The 27,899-nt window shown below is 43.7% G+C and overlaps 3 protein-coding genes across 3 annotated transcripts in view; 1 reads left to right on the top strand and 2 right to left on the bottom strand.

Annotated features, from left to right (window-relative positions):
• Window positions 1–2,191: 2,191 nt before the first annotated feature.
• RPL15 (ribosomal protein L15) lies at window positions 2,192–4,721 on the bottom strand. Its single transcript, XM_081833945.1, has 3 exons — window positions 4,540–4,721; window positions 3,906–4,042; window positions 2,192–2,546 (listed from the first exon to the last, which is right to left on the bottom strand). The coding sequence occupies exons 1-3, from the start codon at window positions 4,709–4,711 to the stop codon at window positions 2,241–2,243; spliced, it is 615 nt and encodes a 204-aa protein (XP_081690071.1). The 5' UTR covers window positions 4,712–4,721; the 3' UTR covers window positions 2,192–2,240.
• A 2,113-nt stretch (window positions 4,722–6,834) lies between these two features.
• On the top strand, window positions 6,835–16,873 carry NKIRAS1 (NFKB inhibitor interacting Ras like 1). Its single transcript, XM_081833958.1, has 5 exons — window positions 6,835–6,979; window positions 7,104–7,162; window positions 8,584–8,716; window positions 9,550–9,791; window positions 15,614–16,873. The coding sequence occupies exons 3-5, from the start codon at window positions 8,623–8,625 to the stop codon at window positions 15,851–15,853; spliced, it is 576 nt and encodes a 191-aa protein (XP_081690084.1). The 5' UTR covers window positions 6,835–6,979; window positions 7,104–7,162; window positions 8,584–8,622; the 3' UTR covers window positions 15,854–16,873.
• A 7,393-nt stretch (window positions 16,874–24,266) lies between these two features.
• The window catches only part of UBE2E1 (ubiquitin conjugating enzyme E2 E1), a 54,806-nt gene continuing 51,173 nt past the window's right edge, over window positions 24,267–27,899 (bottom strand). Inside the window, exons 5-6 of the mRNA XM_081833957.1 lie at window positions 25,716–25,863; window positions 24,267–24,382 (exon numbers count right to left, since the gene is read on the bottom strand). Of these exons, the coding sequence (XP_081690083.1) occupies window positions 24,285–24,382; window positions 25,716–25,863 (246 nt within the window). The 3' untranslated portion in view covers window positions 24,267–24,284. The remainder of the gene's footprint in view (window positions 24,383–25,715; window positions 25,864–27,899) is intronic.

The raw sequence follows: 27,899 nt of genomic DNA, 5'->3' as shown, positions 1-27,899 counted from the left end.
CAGGCAAAGTTCAAGCTATGCCCCTGCCAATGATTTTTTTTTTTAGTTTGAGTCAGCTGACCTCTTGGTGATGTCAGGTGATTCACAGATGGCCAGCTGTCAAAATGGGCTTGCGGTGGTGTTCAGGATCTCAGGTGCTATCTGCTCCTCACCCTTGTAAATAAAGGGTAAAATCTAGCGCACACACCCCCATTCTCAAAAAATGCTAATTATGTGTCTCATATAACTCTCAGCTACTGCTATGTATGGATAATGGAAACATATACAATGAATTACCGGTAAATTGATCCCTAAAATGCAAAATGTCGCTGGCATCCATTTGTTTTGAGACAATGGAGTGCGCCTCCAGGAGTGAAGTCAAACCAGTGCATTAGCAGCACTGAAGTGACATCCCCAAGATGCAAGCCTGGGGTGTATGGAGGCCCTGGGTTGCCCAGATAGCATGACCCCATATCTTGGCTTTGCTGATGTGGTCCGAAGGAAAGCAGAGCAATATCTGGCACCAGCTTGGCTGTAGGAATTGCATTACAGTGGACGCTCGGGTTGCAAACATTATCCATGCGGGAAGCACGTTCGCAACCCACAGCGTCACATCTGTGCACGCACGGGTTGCAATTCGGCGCTTATGTGCAAAGCACAATTTAGCACTTCTGCGCATGTGCAAAAGCCGAAACCCGGAAGTAACCTGTTCCGGTACTCGTGGGTTTGGCGCAGTGCACAACCTGAAGCATCTGTAACCCGAGGTATGACTGTATAATACTAGGTATGAGACAAGCTATAGCTCACTCCTAGACACCATTTCATGTCACTTTCTTAGCCTGACAGAACAAAGCACAAGAATCTCACATTTACCAATTTCTAAGGGCTCTTACTGTACTTTACTATAGCCATGAACAAAGAACCCAACTTTTTATTTTTTAAAATCAGCTGTTTGTTTTTGGAAAAACCTAATTATCGGCTATACATTTAGTTAACAGAATGAAGATTGTATAACCCATTCTCTGAGAAGAACCGGTTAATGAAAGCTCTTGCAGAAATACACAAGTTAACACAGCAGGGTCAGTCTGTGCAGTTTCCCGCATGAAAAGGTCGGACAATGGTTAATAATGAAAACTTGCAATGTTGAAAGAGCCTGCGCTCCAATGCTATTCAACACGCTCAGGTTATGAACTACGTGGGAGGCTGTTTTCCATTATGTTGCTCTTAATAGAATAGCAGCACCTTACCCAATCCTTATCTTGGGTTTTAAGCACTGTCTTGATATTAAACTAGCTTTGCTGGGCAGCTGTGAAAGTCATTTATACCAACAATCTAGACTTAATTAGTAAAAAAATAATAATAATGTAGCAACTGTAATAAGCACATTTTGCAGCATATAAGCTAAGACACGAACGCTTTATTATAAGAGACTGTAATCAGTCAACCGTCAGTTTGTGTGAAAGCTAATTTGGATCTGGCATGCGTATTTCAACGTACAAGCCACAGGCTCACACTGATAGCCACTCCATTAGGTTCATTAGTAAAATTTGAAATACTATGAACTTATACTTTGCTTTCTTACAAATGCACCCAAGGTGGCTTATGCGAAATCAGTGCAGTACAAAATACAACCTAAAAATAAATGAGCATCTAAAAGCAAGCAGTTTTGAAAACACATCACAAAATGAAGTATTAGGAACAGTGGGATTGTATGTTCCTATCCTCCAACTGTTTCTTCTGCCAGCTTTAACAAGGGCCCCCTCTTAACCAAGATTTGAGGCTGCTTCTATCATTAAGGAATCTTATTAGTGTTAACTGTGGTGACTATTACTGATGAGAGAAGATAAAACGGTAGTTACCTTGCACACAACGGATAGTGGAATTAAACTTTTACTCAGAAATTACTTTTACTGAAATTACTAGCAGTCAGTAATGTTCATTAATCTCAATTAGTTATGCCGAGTAGGTCTAAAGTTGAACATATGCATGTTAAGTTATACAAACCTTTCTGGGAATTTTTGGATGAGTATATACTGCAATTTTTTTTGGTCATCAAAAAGCTTTCAACTTCACCAGAACTTTTATAACCCTGTTATTCGAGTGACAACTGTAATGGAAGAGATACTGGATATGTTGCTAGATTCTTAATTCTTTTAAAAGGAGATGATGTGGGGTAAACCCAGTGCCCAATGAAAACACAAGACAGTGGAAATGTGAACTCTGGCTGATTTATTATAACGAGAAAATTATATGCAAAAGAATCAGCGGTAACGGTGAAGCTGCAAGGTGTTGCGTCGCCTCCAAGCAGCGCGACGTGAGCCACCGATTGTGTGATGGAATTTGTGGCCCTTGCCGAGGCCACGGCTTTTCCTGCCAGCGGAGGTCAGCCCCCGCATCTCTCTGTGTTTGTGAACTGCCTTGGTGATCCATTGGGTGTCTGGGTTGCGCCTGACAGCCTTGTGGAAAGGATCAATCAGAATGACTTCAAAGAACTTGTAGGTGGAATCTTCACCCACCCAGTAAGAGTTCAGTACTCTCAGGGCTCCACAATGGCGGCCAGCACGCTCCTAGCAGGGGAAAAACAACCTCACGTAAGCACATAAAAGGGAGGAATTGGGGATTGTGAATATTACAGGCATCAGGAAAACAAGGTGACAAGTTTCATACAAAGGAACCAAACATTCAGCCATGGCGTTTAAGAATTACAGTAACAAAGACTTCTCCATAGAGAAACTCTTTCCTTACAGGGATAGATAGCTCAGTTGGTTAGAGCGTTGTGCTGATAATGCCAAGGCTGCAGATTCGACCCCAGTAAGGGACAGCTACATATTCCTGCGTTGCACAGGGTTTGACTAAATGATCCTCAGGACCCCTTCCAACTCTACCATTCTATGAACAACTATTTTATCTTTCAAACTGGCCTGTGGAGGAAAATTGATTTGTTAGTGCTACCACAATAGAACATACCATTGCAATCTACTTCATTACAGAGATGCTATATGGCCAAGAAATGGGGAAAGCAAATACTGTACGGCACAACTAAACTCACCTAGCTGCCATACCTGATGTTATTCTACTTCTTAAAAATACTTCCCTGTGCTTTATTTCCCAAAATACTATACAGTAGTACCTTGGTTCCCAAACGGCTTAGTTGTTGAACATATTGGCTCCTGAACAACGCAAACCCGGAAGTGTTCCAGTTTGTGAACTTTTTTTGGAAGCTGAACATCTGACACGGCTGCCGCTTGAGTGCAGGAAACTCCTGCAACCAACCAGAAGCCGCACCTTGGTTTTCAAACAGTTCCAGTAGTCAAACGGACTCCCGGAATGGATTAAGGTTGAGAACCAAGGTACCACTGTACTGTACCTCTACCACTGTAGAGGGTGGCTATCTGAATAACAAGTAATGTAACAAGTACATAAATATAACGACAGTAACTAAAAATCTGACCACCAAGGACATTCAATTTGATTGCAAAAAAGGGTAATCACTTTAATCTGTTACATAGTTTTATGCACTGGCTCTTTCACTGATTTCTGTACATATCTAATTTCAGTTTACAACAAAGACAGTTCTTTGTCTCTATAGAGAGGATGGCTACAGCATCTTGCAAACCAAAATACTTCCATATGCCACCTAGAAACCAGAATTCCAAAATGACAACTTGACACTGAAAAAACTGCTCTGTGGGAAATAATTATTCATTAACCACTCTGCCTTATTCTCACAATAAATGCTGCTTAACATGCTACTCCATCACAGTTTACCAACTCAACAATATTAAAAGCTGATTCATAGACATCACATACTCTTCTAATTTGGCATGAGTTAAAGGAGATAAACCAATGCGACACAGATTTGATCAAGCTTCAGTGGGACCAGGGGGCAATACAAAAGACTGATGCAGATCACAAGCAATACCCACCTCTGCTACAGACTGCAGACTCCGGGCAAATTTCAGCTGGTTGACACCATGATGCACTGGTTTACCATAAGTAGCACCCTTAGGGACTGGACGTTTACGACCACCACGGCGAACACGAATGCGGTAGATGACGTAACCTAAGACACAACAGGATAATGTGTTAAAGCAGTGAAGAAATCTGCAATTCCACAAGAGAAATTTTATTTAGCATTTGCGTTTTACATTCTAGTAATATTTTTGAATTTGCTAATGATGCCACAAATACTCTACTTCAGTTACTGGACAACCCCGTGCTTTTATAATCTATTTTTGTTCATCTGAAATTGCACAAAGCATGAAAAATGATGGGAATTGTGTTTCAGCTGTGTGAATGCAAGTACAGTGGCAAGATTTTCAGTCTCATGATAGTCTTAGGCAAAGTTTCCATTCTAACATCCTGACTTATCAGAGATGCTCTTGTAGCTTGGGATAGTTGCCTATATGCTTGCATGGAAGGTAAGCAAGGTTATTTTTATCTTATCACATTACAATTACAATAAGTAATTGCTATCTTTGCTCAGGACTACCAGACTTAGCGCATAACCAAGTGACTAGAGCAAGTTCACATCTGCTACATGCTTTGGGTTGCAGTTACCTTGCTTAGCTTTATATCCCAGCCTGCGAGCTTTATCTGGCCTGGTGGGACGGGGAGCTCGGTGCAGGGCAGACAACTGGCGATACTGCCAGCAGCGGACACGCAGGAGGAAGCGCATCACATCTGACTGTTTCTTCCTCCATAGTTCTTGGATATATTTGTAGGCACCCATTCTGGCTTATCTGCAAAAAAGTGACATGTTTAAATCACACTGCGTTTCATTGCTCTCAGGAAACAAAAAAGCACCTGTGTTTTCTATTCTCTAGTAATAAAAGTGGTCCATAATGAAACACATTTTGTTCATAAACCTCTCAAAACCAACTTTGTCCCCTCTGAGCTACTGATCTATACTGTGCTTGATTTCATTAATATGTCATTAACATTTAAATAGTATGTATGAGATACACAGCAGCAAAGGAAGCTGCTTTTTACTTTGTCAGACTGTTAACCTATCATTTGTTTATGAGAGGGATCCAGATCTTCTAGCATTCTGGACTACAACTTTTCATTACAGTGGTGCCCCGCAAGACGAATGCCTCGCAAGATGAAAAACTCGCTAGACGAAAGGGTTTTCCGTTTTTTGAGGCGCTTCGCAAGACGAATTTCCCTATGGGCTTGCTTTCCCCCTTTTTCCAAGTCGCTAAGCCGCTAATAGCCACTAAGCCGCTAATGGCCGTGCTTCGCAAGACGAAAAAACCGCTAGACGAATGAATTATTTTCGTCTTGCGAGGCACCACTGTATTCCTGACCACTGTCTATGACTGGGGCTGATGAAAGTTGCTAATATAATTGACATCTGGAAACTACAGCTTCTCTACCCCTGGTTTACAGAGACTGGCAGCAGTTCTTCAGGTTTTCAGACTGGAATGTTTCCCACTGCTGCTGGAATTGCACACAAAGCCTGTGATCTACCACTAGCCTGCAACTGATCTATGGCATGACAGCCCGCAACAACTAAGGATTTGCTTGGTTTTCCATACTGGTGAAGCCCCTTGCAATAACTTCAGCAACTGCAAGCTCCTGTAGCATCCAGGGGCTGTACCTTATTCCCTCAATCCAGAAAGAACAGTCACTCAACAGCTCAGTCAGTAGAGCATGAGGCTCAGTCTCAACGCTGTGGGTTCAAGCTCTACATCAGGCAAGATTCCTGCGCTACAGGGGGTTGGACTAGATGACCCTTGTGGTCCCTTCCAGCTCTACATGATCCCAATTCTTTTTATAGAACTCCTTTAACCAATTACCCAATCAGAACACACACAGGCTTTCATTCATTCATTTACTGAATTTATATACCGCCCTATACCTGGAGCTCTCAAGGCGGTTCACAAAAAAAGATCACAATATATAGAATCAAAATAAAAACAATAATCCAATAACACCCCCCACCCGCAAAAAACAGCCACATTTTAAAGGGTGTAGGATGTTGATCAGGTCAACCAAAGGCCTGGTTAAAAAGGGACCTTTTTGCCTGGCGCCTAAAGGCGAATAACTTGTAACTTCAAAGAGTTCTCACTTGTTTTAAGTCGCGTGGGCACAATAAGCTACCCGAAACCATAGCAGGACATTTATTATTTACTTGCTTCACACAATGCATGCCCCACTTTTGCAGAAGCAAAAACCTGGAAGCAATTACCTGCCCAGCCATCTTAAAAGAGAGGGATGTGAAATACATAAATAAACCATCTGATGTAGCTGGCAGTGGCTCCCACCATCACCTGCTACCTAACCCCATTTATTGGTTGGTGTCAGGGCTGGAACCCGCGGCCGTCTACACGTAAAGCATGTGAGCAATGGTCCCTCCTCGGAGGTTTACTCAGGAGCAAGCAGCGCCCGAGCTCCGGCCTTTTAGGCCTCACGAGCTTATTCCTGCATTCCAGGGGGCTGGACTAGATGCCCCTCGGGGTCCCTTCCAACTCTATGATTCTCTCCGTCTTCCCCCTCGGCCTCTGCAAGCTCCGCCTGGCGTAGCCGTCTCGGTCTGTAGGCCCAGGCCACGCCGCCTTCCCAACCGAACCCGGCGGAATTACGCCTCCCCGGCCTCCCTTCGCCCAGAGACCCCGACCCGCCTCTCCCCCCAGCTACCGACCGTGGGGCGGCGCCCCGAGCGGACCGCCGCAGGCCTCCCCGAATTAGGATGCCGACGGATTAAACTACGGGCGGCCTCCAGCTCGTCAACCTTACCTAGCGGCGCCCGGAGCCGGAAAGGAAGAGGCCTGCTTTCCCACAAGGCTTTGCGGCAACGCCGTGACGTCCAAGAGGAAGGAGGAGGGGGGGAAAGGGCTGCGTTCAGGTTCCTGCTGGGAAATGTAGTTCCAGAGGCCACGTGCCTTGGCAGGCTTGGAAGAAAACGCCGGAGGGATCGCGGCCCCGCCTGCTCGTTCCGCAGATTCCGAAATTCCTGCTAGGAGCAGTGTCTACCTTAGATTTTCCGGAAAGTCATGTAATTTCCCCTAGAACACTTCTCCTTAAATGCAAACAATACAGAGATAATGCTTTGAGCAGTGCGCTCTGGACACGCTCAGAGGAACTCTCACATCTACTTTTTTCTTTTTCTTTTTTTGCAGCTTCCAGGGTTGAGACTTGGCATTGAAAAAAGGGGTCGTGTCTGCCTTCTTAGTTCAAGGTGAACTCGAAATTCATCCCGGGTTGAATCGTTTTTTGCTTTCGTTTTATTTGTGAAATAATTTTTATAAGAGTAATTCACAATAGTCAGTTATAAATTTTTTGTGGCTTCCCACGTGCTGTACTTCAAGGTCTGATTCCCTTTAATTCTGCCTCCAGACTATTGCTCAAACCAAATACAATCCATTCTTGATAAAATCCCATATACCACAGCTAGTCTTATGTTTGTGTTTCAATGAATCTCTTTGAAATACGGGCGGCAACACCCCGTTTTGCCCTCTTGCACGTTGGTTGCACATCAGTTGTACACATGCAAAATAGTCACGGCCTTTAGTCTTTTAATAGTCTGTTATTGTCCAATACCTGATAGTCCTTGCAACAGACGTAATCCATTTGACGCCACTATCGCATCCTTAATCTGGGGTCTGTGCATATGCAACCCCTTAGAAACAGAAGGGACCCCTATTCCTTTGGGTAAGTGCCATAGTTAAGTGTTAGCACACATGCTTGGCATGCAGAATCCCTGGCATTCCTAAACAGGGCTGGGAAAGGCCCATGTCCGAAACTGCTGTCATTCGCTGGCCTGGTTGGCATGTCCCAGTGAGCTGGAACATGGGTTACTGTGACTGCAGCTGCATTGCTCCTCATGGGCTTTTGAGATCAGCAGCATCTGAACCTGGGATTGTACCGTATTGGCTCGAATATAAACCACACCTGCAAATAAGCCGTACCTTTAAAATTGAAAGGGGAGGGAGAGACAATACCCGAATATAAGCCGCTCCCTTAAAATTGAAGAGAAAAAGAAAAAAGTCCATTAAATTCAGCGACTAAAATAGTGGTTTTATTTTACCATATGCCAAGCCAATTCAAGCCTTTGATCTTGCAAGCCCTCAAAAGTCACCGTACAATCGCTAAAATCGCTTTTCAATTGCTACAATTCCGCCCATAAATCGTAGCACCGTAAATGCAAATTAAAAAATCAATACTGCACTGTAAAGTAAGGGGAAAGCGACGAATGACATTACAATTAATTGCACAACAGTCTCGAGCTTGCAAATCGGCATGAAAACGTTATTTTGTTCCATTTTCCGTATGTCTGCTTCAGCAGCAATATCGCAAAAGCCAATTTTTGTAAGGTCGCGAATTTAAGCCACACTTTAACTTTTCACAGTCAGAATTTGGAGGGAAAAAAGTGTGGCTTATATTTGGGCCAATACAGTAGTAAAGCTCTCTCTTCCTTGGCCATGACCTGTTGGATATACCTTGGCTAAGGTAGGAGAGACATTGGCTGAAACTGCTGGACTGACCTGGCAGGCCCTGTGACGACCTCTTCGTGTGTGTGAATGCAGCCATGCTCCAATGCTGGCTTCTTGCTGGATGGTAATTTGTAAATGCCGTTGACCTTTTGTGGTGCTTGGACAGGATTGCTCCCCGGGCCCAGTCTCCGCAGTCTGAAAGAAGATGGGGAAGGGCTACAAAGTGCTGGTTTGTGGCATGGCCTCGGTGGGGAAGACCGCCATTCTGGAGCAGGTCCTCTATGGCAAGCACGATGTGGGTAAGAGATGCACGTGGTTCCCCTTCTGCCCTTCCAGAGACGCTTACAGTTGCCTGCCTTTCTTATTTAACAAATAATCCGAAACCATAATCATGGCACGGCTGGGATGGCGCCAGTAAAGTGGTTCTCAACGTTGCTTGTTGATGACGAGTAGCAAACTTGTTGCTTGTCAAAATGTGTGCCAGTCACAGAAGTGTGTGCCAGCCAGTGTACAGTGGTACCTCGGGTTACATACGCTTCAGGTTACAGACGCTTCAGGTTACAGACTCCGCTAACCCAGAAATAGTACCTCTGGTTAAGAACTTTGCTTCAGGATGAGAACAGAAATCGTGCAGCAGCGGCGCAGCGGCAGCAGGAGGCCCCATTAGCTAAAGTGGTGTCTTAGGTTAAGAACAGTTTCAGGTTAAGAATGGACCTCGGGAACAAATTAAGTACTTAACCCTAGGTACCACTGTATTTTCGATTCAACTTTGGGGCGGGGGAGAGAGTCACACCTTTTGCATTTAGTATCGTTAATATGAGTCTTGAGTAAGTGTGTACTTGTTTGGCCGTAAGCCACAACAGTATGAAGGTATTCATACCAAATACAAAACCGAATCAAAACAATTGCTTGTATAGATGCACCTTTTGCAAATTTGTCCAGGCCAGAGCTGATTACAAGGGGAAGCAAGCCATGATTTGATCAGTAGGAAACAAGGCGTCAAAACCACCATACAGTTACTAATCATTGAAATATATTTTTTCGGGGCGCAAGGGAAGCAGCTTTGGCACGCAATATGTGTTTCTGAATCTGTTCGCTAAGAACTCTGTTTCTCCTTTTTTGAAAACAACAGGTGCAGAATGCAACGCGACAAGCGAAGATGTTTATGTGGCTTTGGCTGAAACGGACCGAGGAGTGAAAGAACAGTTGCGCCTGTACGACACCAGGGGGGTGCAAGAAGGAGAGGAGTTCCCCAAACATTATTTTTCCCTCGCAGACGGCTTTGTTCTCGTCTATGCCGTGAACAGCCTGGAATCCTTCGAAAGAGCTGACTGGCTCAAGAAGGAGATTGACAAGTGTAGAGACAAAAGAGAGGTAAAACACATTACCCCCCCCCCCGATACCTTCAGTCGCGTCTGAGATATGATCATGAGAACATGATGTACGAGGGAAAATGAACTCATCACCTAAAAAGCAGGTTTTCCAAACCACCGTGGTACCTTGGGTTATATACGCTTCAGGTTACAGACGCTTCAGGTTACAGACTCCGCTAACCCAGAAATAGTACCTCGGTTAAGAACTTTACCTCAGGATGAGAACAGAAATTGCGTGGTGGCAGCAGGAGGCCTCATTAGCTAAAGTGGTACCTCAGGTTAATAACAGTTTCAGGTTAAGAGCAGACCTCCGGAACGAATTAAATACATAACCAGAGGTACCACTGTATTTATTTACCCGCAGATAATGCAGTTTTACACGTGCCGGGGGTCAGTGTAGTTGTGTGCAGAGATGGGACAGGAGTAAAAGGCCTCTGCTATGAATAACCCCCTTGTAGGAAGCAGCAAAGGGGTCACTTGCTCTGCTGACCAGCATTTTTTTTTTTAGTCTTTTAGTGTCTCTCCTTTCACATTAGATGTGTGTCTCCTTTGCAAAGGGTAACTGCCAAGTTAAAAGCAAGGTCTTGTAGTCACAAGGCTTAATGTGAGCTGCAGTGTTTGAAAAGAGTGGTTGTAAAAGGTTCTTAAAACCCGCCGTAACTATTTCCTTGTTAGTCTGTTGTATCGGAAACAACTGCAAGTCTTTTTGGCATCGTAAACAATCCATTTATTAAGGCATAAGATTAATCCACTGTTTTGGGCTGGGACAACTTGTAAAAACACACTAAGCAGTGAGGTCACAGGGAAATGAAATGCAGAAAGTACAGGCGGTGCTAATTACATAATTAACAGAAGTCGTTCACAAAAGGTTGGCTGATAACAAATGGTGAGGCCCTGGTTAGAGCTGTGGTTCCCAACCTTTTTTTTGGCCATGCCCCACCTAAGCATCTCTAAATTCCCGATGCCCACCCACCCTGTGACATATAATTCTTCTTATTCAAAAAGTGAACTCCTATTCACGTGGAGGAACCCTAAAAGGCCATTAACTGTTAATAACTCATTCTCGAATTGCCCCCCTTAAAAATCAAATTGTGCCTCTGTGGGGCGTTCTCCCCACGTTGCGAATTACGGGTTAAGAGTGTCGCAGGGGTGCCAACTTGAATAAAATATTGGGGGGGCAGGTAGGCCCCGTCCTGCATGACATGGCACGCACACACCATTTGAATGACAATGTCCATCAACTTTGGGGGGTCCCAGCCCCCTCAAATATTTTATGGGGGGCAGTTGGTTACAGACGCTTCAGGTTACAGACACTTCAGGTTACAGACTCCGCTAACCCAGAAATAGTACCTCGGGTTAAGAACTTTACTTCAGGATGAGAACAGAAATCGCACGGCGGCGGCAGCAGGAGGCCCCATTAGCTAAAGTGGTACCTCAGGTTAAGAACAGTTTCAGGTTAAGAACGGACCTCCAGAACAAATTAAGTTCTTAACCCGAGGTACCACTGTAACACAGTAATACTAAGATAATGGATGTAATCAGGGGTTTTTTTAGGGGTTTCACCGTGGCTACTAAATCAGACCCTTCCCAGGGAAATGGCTTCATCAATGTTTGCTAATCGACTGCTGCAGCTCAGCAAGCTGAACAATATCACCTACGCAGGGCTCTGTGTATTTTCCTGCAATAAATTCTATATGTAAAGAGAGAGTGAATCCCTAATGGATCTCTTAACTAAGTGCCTGTAACAAAAAAAAGAAAGGAAGGAAGCATTCATCTGGGGCCATTTAAAGCAAGTCAGCACAAGACTGCAGTTATGTAATGTTTGGCTGTTGTCACAGCAAAGTTCTTACGTAACTCAGGGCTTGCTGGTTGCATCGATTAAAGTTGCATTGGAAAGAGGCCTTTGCTACCTTTTCATGGACTCTTAATATAGCAGTCAGAGGCGTTGTTACTCAGTGTTCTCCTTTGATTGTGTATCCTGAGCTTTGTGTAAAGGAGGAAGTGGATTCCCAGCATTCCCCGAAAATGGGGCCTGCCCGCAGCGCAGCCAATCGCTTCTGTTTCATCACCGCAAATTTCGTAGCGTTCCTGACTTTGACATACAGACCGCAAGACTCAGGTTAAAGGAATGAGTGTAATCCTATTCTGTGAAGTAATCTTTCAGTGCTTACCTCAGTCTGGACCCGTGAGGGAGTAGAATGGACCACATCGCATTTTCGAATGCTCCCCTGCGTCAGACTCAACGAAGTAAGGACGAGGGAACATTTTCTTCCCCCAAGTGCTAATTTCTATTAACAGGCAGCTTTTAAAAGGCAGAAATAACCCACTGAAGAAGAACGGTTGAGCAATATGCAGAATTGGCAAAGTCAACGGCTAAAATAAGAGAACCTAATGAAGGAGGTTTTGTGGAAGAATGGAAACGCTTCTCGTATTATTTAAAAAAATATTATAATATGATGAGCGATATTATAATATGATGAGCAAGGAGGATGTGAACTATGAGCAACAGAAGGGTTTGAGTTTTGTCGAGGTTTAAGCGATAGAAGACAGCTGAGGGAGAGAAACAGAAACAGCATAGAAAAGGGGGGGGAGTCGGGGAGGGGGAGTTTTTATTATGTATTGAAATGTATGTGTGAAATTTTGGAAAACTTAATAAAAAAAAACACTTCAGAAAAATATATATAAAGCAACAACAACATGGCAGAGCGTTCAGAAATTGTGTGCTCCACTTGTAAGCCAAAGTAGTACAGTCCATTTTAACACCTGCCCAATTGTGCTGGATGTGTAGGGCCAAAGCAAAAGACTTTGATTTAAAATAAAACTGAGAATTGGGCGGGAGAGGGTGCCTTAGGTATATGAGGGTCCCATGGTGTCCCTGAGGAACCCCAGGCTTCCATGTTGACTGAGTCAGAAAAAACAATACAGCACAAGACCAGCTGTTTGAAAGGGGTTAAATTTAACCCCCACTTTTTCTCCCCCAAACAGCTGATTGGTGGTATTGCGGATTCTCTCACCAGGGCTGTCTTAAGGGCAGCCCCTCAATGTGCCCAGATATGTTGCTGGACCAGGGTGAGTCATCACAACCAGCTATTAATAAGTCAGAAAAGTGAAACAGGTTGTTATTAACAGCACAGTAACTGCTTTGTTTACTACGAAGTTTCTTTCCTAATCCAATTATATAATCGGTTGTCATAGCAAGTGCTATTTAGGATACGGCTTCCTAATTTGACTACACACACGTTGCATCAAAGAACCTGGAAACACAGGCTGCCTCTCCTGTGAGCAAGCAATCGACTGAGTCACTTTGCTGCACAGAAAGATCCCTTGTGATTCCTCTCCTCCGTTTCGTTTTAACTGTAAGGCAGAATAGATTTTTCTCTCTCTGTCTCTCTCTTTTAATGTTAGCGGTTTGAAAGTAGTATTTGCATTCCCATGGGGTTTGTAGTTCGACACAACAAAGGACGGAACGAGTCATGAATACCCTTTCATCTGTGGTTGTAATTCAGTGCATCTCAAAATCAAAAGCGTAAATCAAAACAATTCAAATATTGTTAAGACAGCTGACGTTCGGCACTGTCTCTGTTGCTCACTTTTGGAAGAGAGAACAGGTTGTTTGAATAGTGCCATATATTCTACTTCCTGATTCCTTAGATGCAAATTCAAGAACAGTAGGGATTTGATAAAATAACCAGGAGCAAAGGAATAATCTTAAAAACCCACAAAAGAAGCAAATTGTGAAAAGTGAACAGCTACCCTCTTACCCTGGTCATTTTGAAGTTTTCCCCAAATCCTGCCTTGTCTCAGCGCCTTTAGAGAAAATTCCTTTTTAAATGCAAAAGCAACTATGGTTGCTAGAAACTTGCTACTAATTTATTTCAATAATTTATAATTAGAGAATTATAATTAGCGACATTAGAGAATTTTATTTCAATAATTTATATGCCGCTTACTTATAATTAGAGTGGTGTATAATAAGAAACTTGATCCAATGTAAATAAAAATAATTTAATATTATAAAATAAAAATTCAGTTAAAATGTCTGCTGGCATTAAAAAGAGTCTTCGTAAATTATACAATCCCCTTTTCGATCCCTCAGATTTGCACAAAACCAGAAAAGCGCACAATCCCTCTTCGCAGGGAATGCAGGGAATTTTAACCCAGAATTCTTTGGAGGAAACTATGACTGTTTAAAGTGGAATCGTAGCGCTCTAAATGTTGTGTCAGTATTGCCTTGTTAGGACTCAGTAGGGAGGAGGCTGGGGACAAGGGTAGAATTACTCATCTCTGGTGCCACCTACTGTTGACCTCCCTGCCTTCTGCCTTATTAATCCCAGTGGGCGCCAGCCATGACTGTAATAAGGCAAATAGGGAAAAGGGAAGGCAGTTTAGAAGAAGCCAAAGCACATCAGTACCATAAAGGAAAGAACTGGGGGAAGGAAGATCCAAAAGGAAAGAAAACTGGCAGCAGAACTGAAGAGAGAAGCAGAGAACGAAGCAAAGCTGAGAACTGGAGTAATCGCTTTAGGAAAGAAAAGGAGAATAACTTTGCAGTTAGACTGGCAAGATCTAAAAGGATGATGTGGTTGAAAACCAGCCGGGAACAACCTTAATCACAACTTGCTTCAAAACCAGCCCAGCCACAATGCAGCCAGTGCTGCCATCGTACTTTGGGGCAGATGTCAGAGACCTACTCAGCAAAATGAGCAGGCGGGGCCCCAAGACGCAACAGGGCTGCCTTATCGCAGGCTGAGTAATACACCTCGTCATCTTACAAGGAGGTTGGGAAAAACATTCAGTATTAGAGTCTTACATAACTGCAGAGCTGAACACACCCAAAGCCTTTGGCATTCCTGTGTTCTGGATTTGGTGTGGCCTGCCTGAATAATCTCAAAGCTCATAGCAACTTCCCTATATCATGTTTCATAGGAAAGAAGAGCCGTATTTAAGTGCTATAATTTAATATACTCACCTGCAGGTTTCCTGGCCACTATTTGTTTCTGGGCTTGCAGCCGCTTGTATTTTTCAATACTTCACAACATGCCAAGGATACTTCTGCACAGGCAATCTTAGTCACTGGGCTTTAGAAATTGGGAGCAATTCCTTGCTTCGCTGACATCTTGGGCTCCTCTTGAAACCTAATACCATCTTAGTAGCGTCTGACTTTTTTTTTTTTTTTAGCAACAGATTACATGGATTGACATATGGCAGGCGTAGCCAATTTGGTGCCCAGCAGATGTTGTTGGATTACAATACCCATTATCCCTGACCATTGCCAACAACAACAAGTGTTGTTGGGACTACAATACCCATGATCCTTGACCATTGCCAACAACATCAAGTGTTGTTGGACTACAATACCCATGATCCTTGACCATTGCGAACAACATCAAGTGTTGTTGGGCTACAATGCCCATGATCCCTGACCATTGCCAACATCATCAAGTGTTGTCGGACTACAACACCCATGATGCCTGACCATTGCCAACAAGGTGTTGCTAGGCTACAGTAACCATCGTCCTTGACCATTGCGAGCAGCAGCAGCTCTAACTTGCAGAGCAGCGGACAGGGGTGATGGGATTTGTAGTCCAACAAGATCTGGAGGGCACTATGTAGCTTACCTGTGGTATACAGATTCCATCAAAGGCAGCACCTTAGAATTAAAATGCAATCTGACCCATTGGTCCATTGAACTAAATGTTGCCTCCTTAGAATGAGAGAAGGTCTCATGGGAGAGAGAGCAGCTTTCTGCTCCTTGACTGAACCGGATGCCAAGCCTGTGCTTTGCCATTTCTGACGGATTGCTTCCTTCCTTCCTTTTTTCAGGGCTCTATTGTTGTCTTAGGCAACAAAGCCGACCTGGTGGAGGAAAGGCAAGTCGAGGCGGCCGTGGCTCAACAGTGGGCCAAACTCGAGAAGGTGAAGCTGTGGGAAGTCACGGTGACCGACGGAAGGACGCTGGTTGAGCCCTTTGCCGTGCTGGCGAGCAAACTCTCTCAGGCCCAGAACAAGTCGGCTTTTCCTTTGCCCGGGCGGAAGCCCAAAGGCAATAACGACGACGGCTGAAGGCCATTTCAACCAGGGAGGAGTGTCTTGAGTTGTCGGTCTGTGCTATACGCTGTTCCTTTTGTGCTTCCTCAAGTGCTCACAGAGTTTGACGCTGCAGCTAGTAAACTTGTGTATGCAGTTTTTCCGCTGTCATTTCTAAAGGGGATGAATAGCCCTTTAAAAAAAAAAAATGTACACAAACAAGCTATAGAAATACTTGCATACCTGCCCAGAATGAAAGGGTGTTCAGGATGGAGGAAGAGGGACTGAGAGAACCCGATGAATTCTTTCAAACTTTGCCCACTGGTGTGGACAGCAAGCCATAAAACATTGTGACTGAAAAAGATGGGGAGGGTGTGGATACTCGCCCGTCAATTGCACACCTAGAAAAATCTGGTAAGAGTGAGCCATTTACAAATGCTCCATTCTCACAGGGCAGGCCTCTCACATCCTGTGTTTACTAATAGTGAATCCGTACTTTGATTCTGTGTATTTTTGTGGCCAAAATCTGTGCATGAGATGGAGGCATCAGAAGCCTCGGGAGAACCCCAAGATTTGCAAAAGTGGAGGGGGATGAAAACATTTTGGGGGTGAAATTAGGGGTAGTGAGGAGTGAGAAGGTTTAGGGTGCATGAAATGCTGTCTGCTAAATTGGGTTGAGGGACAGAAAATGGGAGGAGATGGAATGGAGAAAAGGGCATGGCCAGCTGAAACGCTAATCAGGAGTATTTAACGCTGCGACTTTTTGTTGCAGATCCAACTTGTTTGTTTTAAAATGCACATCGTGGAGTAATGGGACCAGATTTTCACAAGGGAGAGTCAAGCCCACATAAAAAGCAGTCGGGGTTTGGCTTAAGTACTTAAGCAAGCAGTTGCTCTCCTGTAGGGCAGCGTAGGTGAGAAAAAGAGCCACTGTTTAATAATAAGTCATTTATAAAGGGTTCATTTATTAGCCACTCTTCAGCGCATGATTCCCAGGGGAGCGAACAGTTTTAAGTAGTAGCAAGGACAATAGAAGTCCATATAAAACATTAAAAGAGAGGAAAAAAGCAGCAGCCATAAAATCTATTGGATCCAGAAAAAACAAGCGTTAAAGCATGCTGGAATACCTGAGCAAATAAAAGTCCTCCCTTATATGGAAAGGGCATAAAAGATGAGCTGGTTTGGAAGAGATACTCCTTTCTCTTCCACAAGAGGCCTTTCCCCAGTCACCACCCTCCTGACTTCAGATGATTCCTCCAATGAAGAATGAAGCATTTGCACAGGTCTTTCAAATAAGGTCCCAAGCAATTACTTTCTAAGTAATGCCCATCACTTTCTTTTGTGCCCAGGTGATGCAAGCACCAGGTAAAGTATGTCCCAATTAGCAACCTAGCATTTTGTCCTAACTGGAGTTTCCAGGAAATCTTCAATGACAACCCTAAGTATCATGTATTGCAGTAGTCCAGCCAAGACGCCGTGTGCCTAAGCTGTCTAGGAGACATCACAGAGGGTGTGCCAGTCTTCAACAACAAATAGAAGGCAGCTTAGAGGTGTCCTATAAAATAACTTTCTTTTTGTGTTTTCAGAATTTAGTAAAGCCTCCTTTGCTGATATTCCAGGATTGTTGATTTAGTCTTCTCATTTCTTGGAACACCCTTTCAAAATGCAACATCTCAGTGTGCTTTGGTTCTTCTTCCTGTGAATTTACCTCGAGTAGCCCAAGAGGGAGAAGATTTCAAAATTCTAAACTAATTAAAATATATGCCAGTTTATTTTTTTAAAAGTGTCTTTCCTTGTTCAAGCGGTCATAAAAAATATTTACTATGTACCTAGTGAGTGTGACTGGAAAAGAATATCATCGCTTACAGATTGAATTGGTTGCCATTTTCTGGGAGTGACCAAATTCTTGGTGTATTCCGCTGGAAACTTGCAAGGTTGTCTGTTGCAGATGAGTACTACAGTTCCACCTCCTCCAGATCCTGTTAGCGGTTTTTCTAACGATACCAAGCCTTGAGTTGTGATCTACTTTGCTTCCCCTTTTATTCTGTTAAGCTTTAAAGAAACCCCTCTATTTGAAAGTGGTCCTTATTTAGGTATGTGTTGTCCCCACCTGCTTAACAGTTTCATTCAATGCATTGTACCAAATTCCTTTTGTTCCATTCTCCATGTTCCAATAGTGTTGCAGATGATGATTTATTTGTTCCGAGTGGAAAAAACCAGGATTGGAGTTTGTATCTATCTATCTATCTATCTATCTATCTATCTATCTATCTATCTATCTATCTTGTCTGTCTGTCATCTGTCCATTCATCTATCATCTATCTGTTTGTCTATCTATCTGTCTATCTATCTATCGTCTATCTATCATCTCAGTTTTGCATTCCACATTTTCAATGATCCCACATCTCAATATCTAAAAAAAAAAAGGTCGCCTCAAGTGACGTTTGTACTACATAATGGAATTCTCAAAGCACGAGACACAAGCTGTTAGCATAAAAAGTCAGATTCCAGTATGTTGGAACTTAGGCAAATCCTATATGCACAACTGTGCTACCTCACCCATGTCACATAGGTGTATATACCCTCCACTCAGCCTCGAGAACCAGTGGCACCCCTCTTTTTCCTCCTTGCCAAATTGTTCTGCTCCACCGGAAGAGCAGAACATAACACAGGCGGCTTTGGATATGTGTTGAATTTGCAGCAAAGCAGTGACACTGTCCTATATATGGAATGTTGACCAATTCATACTGTGGGCCAATTCATAGAATCGTGGAATTGTAGAGCTGGAAGGGACTCGTGAGGATCAACTAGTCCAACCCCCCTGCAACACAGTTTTCCCTTATGGGGATTGAACTTGCAACCTTGGCATCATCAGTACCATGCTCTAACCAACTGAGAAGTCCATCTCGCTTTACTGGCCGAGGGAGCTGACGTACAGCTTCTGGGTCATGTTGCCAGCATGACTAAGCCACTTCTGGCGAACCAGAGCAGCGCACGGAAACGCCATTTACCTTCCTGCCAGAGCGGTACCTATTTATCTACTTGCACTTTGACGTGCTTTCAAACTGCTAGGTTGGCAGGAGCAGGGACCGAGCGACGGGAGCTCACCCTGTCGCGGGGATTCAAACCGCCGACCTTCTGATTGGCAAGTCCTAGGCTCTGTGGTTTAACCCACAGCGCCACCCGTGTCCCTATATCTGCTTCCTTACATAACCGGAAAATCTCCTTTTCTCCTTAACTTGGCTACAACTGCTTCTTTTTAAACTGGTTCACTGCTAGGTTGGGTGCCTCCAACTTGCACTCAAACAAGGCCCTTTTTAGCTTCTTGCCTGTTGATTGATGCAAAGTAGATTAACACTTTTGAGAATCCAGAGACTTTACTGAGAACCACAAAATGCAAACCAACAATGTAATGCTGCATCTTTAAAATGCCAGCGCCGTTTTGGGCTGCGTTTAGAGAATTATCCTTTCCGAGACAAAGGAAATAATGGCACTGCTTTGCTCGGCACTCACCCAAGATCTCATTTGCTTTACTCTGTTCCGCTAACTTGGAAACAACTCTCTTAAGAATTATTCAGAGGCTAAAAGCGGCTGGAGGAAGTGGGGTTGTTTACAATAGAGAAAACAGGGTGTACTGACACTTCTCAACTATTTAGAATGCCTGCTCAAGAATACATCAGGCACTAATGGCTTGAAACCTCAGGCAGGTTGTTCCAATGACACACTATTAAGGAAGTTCCGATTGCAAAAGGCAGTTAAAAGCAGGTGATCAAAGCTTTAGTGTATCTGCAAAAAGGTGTGACAGATGAGTGTGTTAGATGTGAGACTGGCAGCCTTCAAAAGGCCCCGAGGTTTAACTATGCAAACCATTCAGTGCTCACAGTGTTATTTTTGGCACAGTGTCGGTTTGCGCAAAAGGGAGTCACTGTGGCCTGAAGTGTTATCTGTAACTCTATAACTATCGTCAGTGGGCTCACGATTTAGCAGTCGAGTTCTAGATTCACAGCTTCGAATGTATAAGATGCTGTCCAGAAGCAATCAAGAGCTGTGAGCCCATCAGGGGTACATCAGCCCTACAGATAACCCATACCAGTTTTGCCAAGGCAAGGGAGAATTGTATGAAAACGACACCTCTTTGGAGTTGATGTTGGGAAGAGCTTTAAATATAGAGCTTACAGGTTTTTAAGAGTAGCAGGGCAGTTTTGAAGCAGGGATCAGTGCCTAACATTTCCTTCCTCTACTGGCTCAAATTCTGGATTTGGCCTATCAAGCTTTTTCTGTCTCGACTTCAGAGCTGTGCTCCTCCTATACAATTCCTCTTACCCTCGCTACTGCTTATGGGATCTTTCTTAGAGCCAGTTGCCAAATTCAAAAGACTCCCATTAGGGCTCCCCTCCCCAGACCACGGATGTGCTCTTGAGCAGTGCATATTTACAGCATGCAACAGGAATACTAACACCCAGTTACCGTATTTTTCGCCCCATAGGGCGCACCAGCCCATAGGGCGCACCTAGTTTTTTGGGGGGGAAATAAAGGGGAAAAATTTATTTTCCCCCCAGACGCGGGGGAAGCCCAAGCTTCCCCAGTCCCCAGAACAGGCTGCTCTCCGCAAGCCGTGGGAGCCCTCCCACAGCTTGCGGAGAGCTACCCGAAGCCCGGGGCGCAACTGCTCAGCGCGCCCAGGCTTCAGGATAGAGGCAGCTCTGCGCAAGCGGTGGGAGCCCGGCGGGAACTCCCACGGGCTCCCAAGGCTTGCGGATAGCTTCCTGAAGCCTGGAGAGTGAGAGGGGTCAGTGCGCACCGACCCCTCTCGCTCTCCAGGCTTCAGCGAAAGACTGCATTTGCCCCATAGGACGCACACACATTTCCCCTTCATTTTTGGAGGGGAAAAAGTGCGTCCTATAGGGCGAAAAATACGGTAGTCCAAAACGGAGAAAGTGACAGCATATCTGACAGAGGCACACAGACAAAGCAAATTCCCTGATAGGCCTATGCTGTTGTTTAAAAAATTCATTCATTTTAATAATTGCTCTGTACTGCTTTTTATTGGTTTTTGAATGCTTCTGTGTCATCGTAGACTTCCCTGGTATTTTATGAGAGGGCTAAATACTTTCAGGCAGTGCTTTTTTCTAAAATAATAATAATAAATGCTTAGGGGTACTCTCATTTTCCTATTCATATTGAAATACTGCCCCTCAATGAGGCCAAAATTAAGATTCATAAAATGTTTAGGGGTCTGCGTCCCCCCAGGAATAAACCACTGCTTTCAGGAATAAACAAACCATTTCTAAAAAGAACATGTGCCAAGTTGGAGACCCTGCGCCTTATTGCCTTTAGATTATAAATTTTGATACAAAGGTGTAACCCGGGGAGGGGGCAGGGGGGCTGTGCCCCCTGGGCATACTTTTTTTTGGGGGGGCGCAATTAGGCACCCCATGACAGGTACAGAGCCCCAGCAGGTGGGTTGGTCTAGTGGGCAGGTGGATGGAGGCAGTGGGCAAGGAGTCTGTTGGGGGTGGGCTCAGTTCACCCTCTGCATGGGCTCTGCATACGCCCCCCTGGTGCATGTCCCCACGCCAGCTGCCCAGTCCACCAGGGGGGCACAACACTTGCCCTACCCCAAACGTCGGCAACTTATACGACACCGCTAATTTGCTATGCGGTGTTTTACTGTCAGAATATACAGTGGTACCTTGGTTCTCAAACGCCTTGGTACTCAAACAACTTGGAACCCAAACGCTGCAAACCCAGAAGTAAGTGTTCTGGTTTGCAAACTTTTTTCGGAAGCCGAATGTGCTCCGTTTTGAGTGTTACACTTCCGTTTTGAGTGTTATGCTGAAGTTTGCCTGCTTTTGCTATTTATTTTGTGTTTTTGTTTTTGCAGCTTTTTTGTTTTGTTTTTGTGACTGTGTGGAACCCAGTTCTGCTACTGATTGTTTGGTTGTGTGACTGCAGTACACAGTTTTTTTATTCCATTTTATGGATCGGATCAATGGTCTTGTTAGATAGTAAAATTCATGTTAAATTGCTGTTTTAGCGGTTGTTTTTAAAAATCTGGAACGGATTAATCCGTTTTACATTACAGAACCCAGAAATAATGCCTCGGGTTAAGAACTTTGCTACAGGATGAGAACAGAAATCGTGCTCTGGCGGTGCAGCGGCAGCAAGAGGCCCCATTAGCTAAAGTGGTACCTCAGGTTTAGAACAGTTTCAGGTTAAGAATGGACCTCCAGAACGAATTAAGTTCTTAACCCGAGGTACCACTGTACTTACTTTCTTTTTTTTATAATAATTTTTATTAAGTGTTCCATTTTAACAATCCAATCATATCACATTAATTATTCCAAATTATACCAATACATATCATAAAGTCCAAATATTTTGCCAAATTATACATTTTTGTTGGGGGTTCCCATGCTTCGAGTTCAGTAGGGTCCGATCATCTCATATTTCTGCTGTTTTTAGTATTCACCAGTCTCATCTTTCAATCTTCTTGTTGTTATCCTTTTTCTTCTTAATAGCCTCTGAGTTGTTTTCACCGGCGAGTTAAAGTAAGCAATATTATGCTTCTGTGTGAACTTTGTATGGCTCTCCCCTTTTTTTAAAGCTGGTAAGTCTTTTGTTTGCAATAAATCCTCACATGCTGTTATTTATGCCGAATCCATCCAAAAGTCCTCCTCGGGTGGCAGACGCCATCTTTCTCAGTTCCGATGAAATAGAATCTAGGCGTTTGCTCATTAATTTTCCAGACAATTACACCATAAATTAGCCTTTCCAGAGAAGTCAATCTTAGAATGCAAACATGATAACAAAGTAATGGCTCACCTCCCCCTATGGCTATTAATCTCTGCAACATAGCCTGTCTCATAATGGCGGATCCCAATTAAAAACTGTGTCACAGGAGAGCCTTTTATTTTCTTTCCAGATATTTCAAAAAACAAAGGCTTTAGTTGATATTTTTATTTCCACACAGTTTATTTTCCCATCTCACTTCCTATAAGTTGTATTGATGGTTCTTCTAGGAGGGGGTTTGTTAGGCAGTATCATAATAAAAAAAAGAAAAAGTTTTATCCCCCCCCTTTCCGTTTCATTTCAACATACCGACTTAGATGCTGTTCTTTGATGTTATCTTCTTTCCAATCCAATCCATCACTTAACTTCTCAGTGGCAGGCTTAATTAGCAGCTAACGGACCCTTTTCTTCACTCGAAGCAGGTGCAATAATTCTTATATCCAATTTTTCATCTTAAGAAATGCAACTTGGGTCGCTCTCGGAGACAGCGTCCAGGAGATCCGAGCTTGCTCGAGAGCTTTCCGTCCAGTGCCCTCATCCCCGCCTTCTTTTGAACTTGGGGGTGATTTATGGGCGACCGCGGACGAGGCTGCATCTTCCCTTCCACCGGGAAGAAATACGGGAGGCTGATTTACTCCCATCTCAGCCCCTTAATTACCTCGTGTGAGCTGGAGAGATGGTACTGTCGGCCATCTTCCAAGGCACCCCTAGTGGAGCCCTGAGGTACCACTGTACTTTCTATGGAAAAGCGCGCCTTGGTTTTGGAACAGACTTCCAGAATGGATTAAGTTTAAGAACCAAGGTACCACTGTACTTACCTTTATTTCAATTAGACAGAAGGATAGGTGGGGGGTTTTTTGTACATATTTTTATTAGCACAGTAACAAATGCAGACTTAGGTAGCCCACAACATACAACCAATCCACTGAGTGACTCCTATTTCACGCCTTACAGTTAAACAGCTTAAGGTATTTCACTACAGGTTGCCCTAAGTCCTAGTTAAAACCTTTCGTTTTCACAAAGGTTAACTTGGCATAGAAAAATGAATATACATGAACTACTTCCCCTGTTCTAGGTGAGGCAACAAAACAGCCACCCCCCCATAATTCAAACCAATGAGATGGCTGACTTTTAAAAGGGATCTGTTAAATACCAAATTCTCCCACCTCCCATGGGGAAAAAAAGAAAATATTCCCAACATCTTTTTACAAAATAAAACCAAACTAAAAGAGAAGAAGCATATAGCAAGTCTTCTTGAAAGAACTTTTACATAAATGCCAAATATATGTACCTGTACAAAATTAAGCTGTTTTTAATCTTTTACCTATCACAAGTTAACCAAACACCCATTTCCTCCCCCCCTCCCGTCCCTCCAATTGCCAAAGTAGTTTACATTCTTCTTGGTGCTATAATTCAGAGCTACTATTGCTGAACTAATGACAGTCTTTAAAATATGCTATTCCCCATTCTAGCTGACTACTGTAGCAAGATACCTTAAGTTACAACAACAAAATCTTAGGAAATAAAAGACTGAATAAAATCTGTTATAGAAATACCCTACTCTTTTCTCAGTTCCTCCCCTCTCCCTCCCCCCCCCGTGTCCCCCCCTTCAAAATCATAAGCAGCTCTTTCCATCACAGACGATTTAACGCAAGGGTTGGAGAAAAATTCCAGTTTATGTAGCATATCTCTTCGTCCACTGTCTGGCCATTCTGTCATGCTCTGCTCTGTTAGTCATATATTGAGTAGCAATACTTCCAACCAGGGGGTCAGCTGAAAAGGAAGAAAGAAAATTCCAGCTCATCATTGATCTTTGGGGCAGGGGAAAAACGGAAATATCACAAGAGAAGAAGTTAAATCCATTGGGGACTCCGAAAACCACCTGTTCAGTGACTGAACTGAAATATTAGTTGCAATTATTATTATTTTTTTAGTATTTATACCCCGCCCATCTGGCTGGGTTTCTCCAGCCACATGTAGGGTCTACTGAACCCTGGAAACTTATTTCTTAGTAATTATGCATAAGAACAGGCTGTTGGTGTTTCTACAGATACAGCACACCTCTAATATTCATTCAAAACAAAAAAGAATTGCACCTCGAAAGAAGGAAATTTCTCGTATTCTTACACACTCAGTTCATAAGAGAGTTTTTCCCCCCAGATTCTTTTGCTGCTTCTCAGCCCATGGACCATTTTATGTATTGTATCAAACATGTGCAACTCTTGTCACTGTGAATTTAGAATTCTAAATTTAGAATTGTTTGGAATATTTCAGATTCTAAATGTGCATATTTCAGATTCTGCAGTCAGATTTTTCTATGCATATACAGTGGTACCTCTGTATGCAAACGGGTTCCATTCCGGAGCCCCGTTCGCATCCTGAAGCGAACACAACCTGCGTCGGCGCGGGTCACGATGACATCATTTTGAGCGTCTGTGCATGCGCGAGCGGCAAAGCCCGGAAGTAACGCGCTCCATTACTTCCAGGTCGCCGTGGAGCACAACCCGAAAATGCTCAACCCGAAGCTACTTCAACTGTAGTCAGTGCTTTCTCCCCCCGTAAAAAAATGTTTAGGGGTACTCTCATTTTAACTCAAGAAAATCACCGTTTTATATTTCAAATTGAGAAAAATAAATACAGTAAATGGACAATAGTACAAAGATTCACAAAATGTTTAGGGGTATGCGTACCCCCAGAAAAAAACACACTACTTGTCAAGAAAGTGGTTCCTAATATAGTAAAGTGGGTAAGTCATGACAAATGTTGATGTTAAAATGATTTGATGGATGCCAAAGTGAAAGATGAATGTCTTCCACATGGAACTGTTCCATCAGAATTCATCAGCTGCATCTACACACCTGTTTTACTTGAACAAACCCAAAGCAGTATTTGTGTAACTGATCTGAAGGTAGAACCATGTATACATACATTCTGAAAAGCATGTGTGGAACAATGTAAGTTATTCAGTCTGAAGCCAATTTGCAAAAAAACGGAAACTCTCTCTCTATATATATAAATATAATGAAAAAAGAGGAAGAAGCTCTGAAGCTAATCCTGCTGCAGAACAGAGATTCTCTCGCCCACTGCCCCGTTTTGGCTGCCTTACCAGGATTGCAGTCTGTGAGAAGTGAGCAGATAGAAAGAAGGACTTTAGAAATGGTTAACGCTGGACTCCAGTTGTCTTTTAAGATGTCCAGGCAAATCACCCCTTGGCTGTTAATGTTACAGTGATAGATTCTTGTCCGAAAGGTAACCTGCAAGAGAAAAAAGAAAAACACACACAAAAATCAATGGTTATAGCCTCTTCAACTCAAAAATGACCCAGCCATAAATAGCTTTCTGTCTGGGATTTTCCAGACAGGCCTCTAGCATTTCTCTCATTAGAACTCAAGCACCGAGTTTGTCAGTGATGGTGACTATCATATTGCGCGCGCACACACACACACACACACACACACACACACATATACTGTGGTGCCCCGCAAGACGAATGCCTCGCAAGACAGAAAACCCGCTAGACGAAAGGGTTTTCCGTTTTGGAGGTGCTTCGCAAAACGAATTTCCTATGGGCTTGCTTCGCAAGATGAAAATGTCTTGCGAGTTCCTGCGGTTTCCCCCCCCTTTTTCTAAGCCGCTAAGCCGCTTATCTGCTTATCCGCTAAGCCGCTAATAGCGCTAATCCGATAAGCCGTCAATGGGCTTGCTTCGCAAGACGAAAAAACCGCTAGACGAAGAGACTCGCGGAACGGATTAATTTCGTCTTGCGAGGCACCACTGTGTGTGTGTGTGTGTGTGTGTGTGTGTGTGTGTGTGTGTGTATGTTGTTGCTGCTCACAGAGAGGCATTCTCTTTTTAATGTCCTGCTATAGCCTTTAGTCCTAAGACCAAGGACTAAAAAAAAATCCAAGTTCCATGATATGTCCAAGTTTATCTCAACAAAGCATGATATGTCCAAGTTTATCTCAACAAAGCACTATCAGTTCTTAGATTTTACATTCATGGGTGAGTGAATATAGTTAAAATGATTTATATGGTGCTGGAGGAGACTCTTGAGTGTCTCATGGACTGCAAGAAGATCAAACCAATCCATCCTTAAGGAAATCAGCCCTGAGTGCTCATTGGAAGGACAGATCCTGAAGTTGAGACTCCAATACTTTGGCCACCTCACGAGAAGAGAAGACTCCCTGGAAAAGACCCTGATGCTGGGAAAGATTGAGGGCACAAGGAGAAGGGACGACAGAGGACGAGATGGCAGGACAGTGTTCTCGAAGCTAGCAGCATGAGTTTGACCAAACTGCAGGAGGCAGTGGAAGACAGGAGTGCCTGGCGTGCTCTGGTCCATGGGGTCATGAAGAGTCGGACATGACTAAACAACTAAACAACAACAACCAGTGGCGTAGCGTGGGGGGTGCAGGGGGGCCCGGCCGCACCGGGCGCAACATCTGGGGTTAGGGCAAATCCACGGGTTAGGGGGCGCAAATCCACGGGTTAGGGGGCGCAAATTACTTGCCTTGCCCCAGGTGCTGACAACCCACGCTACGCCACTGACAACAACAAAATACAGGGACTACCGCTTGCCATCTGCCAAACTGACACAAAGGCAGGCTGTTGTTGTTTTTTGGAGGTCTGCTAAAAGACAAGAATTTCATATCCTAAAAAGCAGATGCCTACACAGCAGGATGAATTTCATTTCCTGCCTACCTATCATTCTGTTTCCCCTAATCTTTCAAGCACTTAAGATGGAGGTGCTCTGAACAGCCCCAGGCAAGATGATTCTCACTTGAGCTCTCCCATATGCATCCATTTATGAGCAAAACTATTTTAAGAGTGTTTTTTCTTTCTTTTAGGGGGTGGCAGGAAAGTTGTTTACCCTTTGACCACTGTAGCAGCAAGGGCTAAACAGAGGACACTGGCCCTTGTACAAATCACTAATCTGTCTTGATCTATTGTTAAAAACGGAATGTCATCTTCAAAGTTAGCTTAGCAGGCATTTCCACACTGCTTTGGCTACTGGGTTAATAAGACTTGTCTTTTAGTAAATTACAAAAAATGGGGGGGGGGCATGCTGCCCCAAAATAATAATGACTGTACAATCAACTTAAGCATCTCTTAACATACATCTGTTTGGACCTGAAGTGTGTGGAATTTCTGAACTTGCCAAAGTGGTTAATTTCTTCAAAGTTACACTTATTCTCTCAATATCATCTCACCTGGCTTTGTCTCTAGAGAAGAATCATAACATACAGACTCCTCAGTAGTTTCCTCCACACTCAGCCTCAGCCAAATTCGT

This window comes from Podarcis erhardii (genome assembly GCF_964252035.2).
Source record: "Podarcis erhardii genome assembly, chromosome: 12".
NCBI lineage: Eukaryota > Metazoa > Chordata > Lepidosauria > Squamata > Lacertidae > Podarcis > Podarcis erhardii.
The sequence above is the reverse complement of the archived record's forward strand: the minus strand, read 5'-3'. Positions and strand labels throughout refer to the sequence as shown.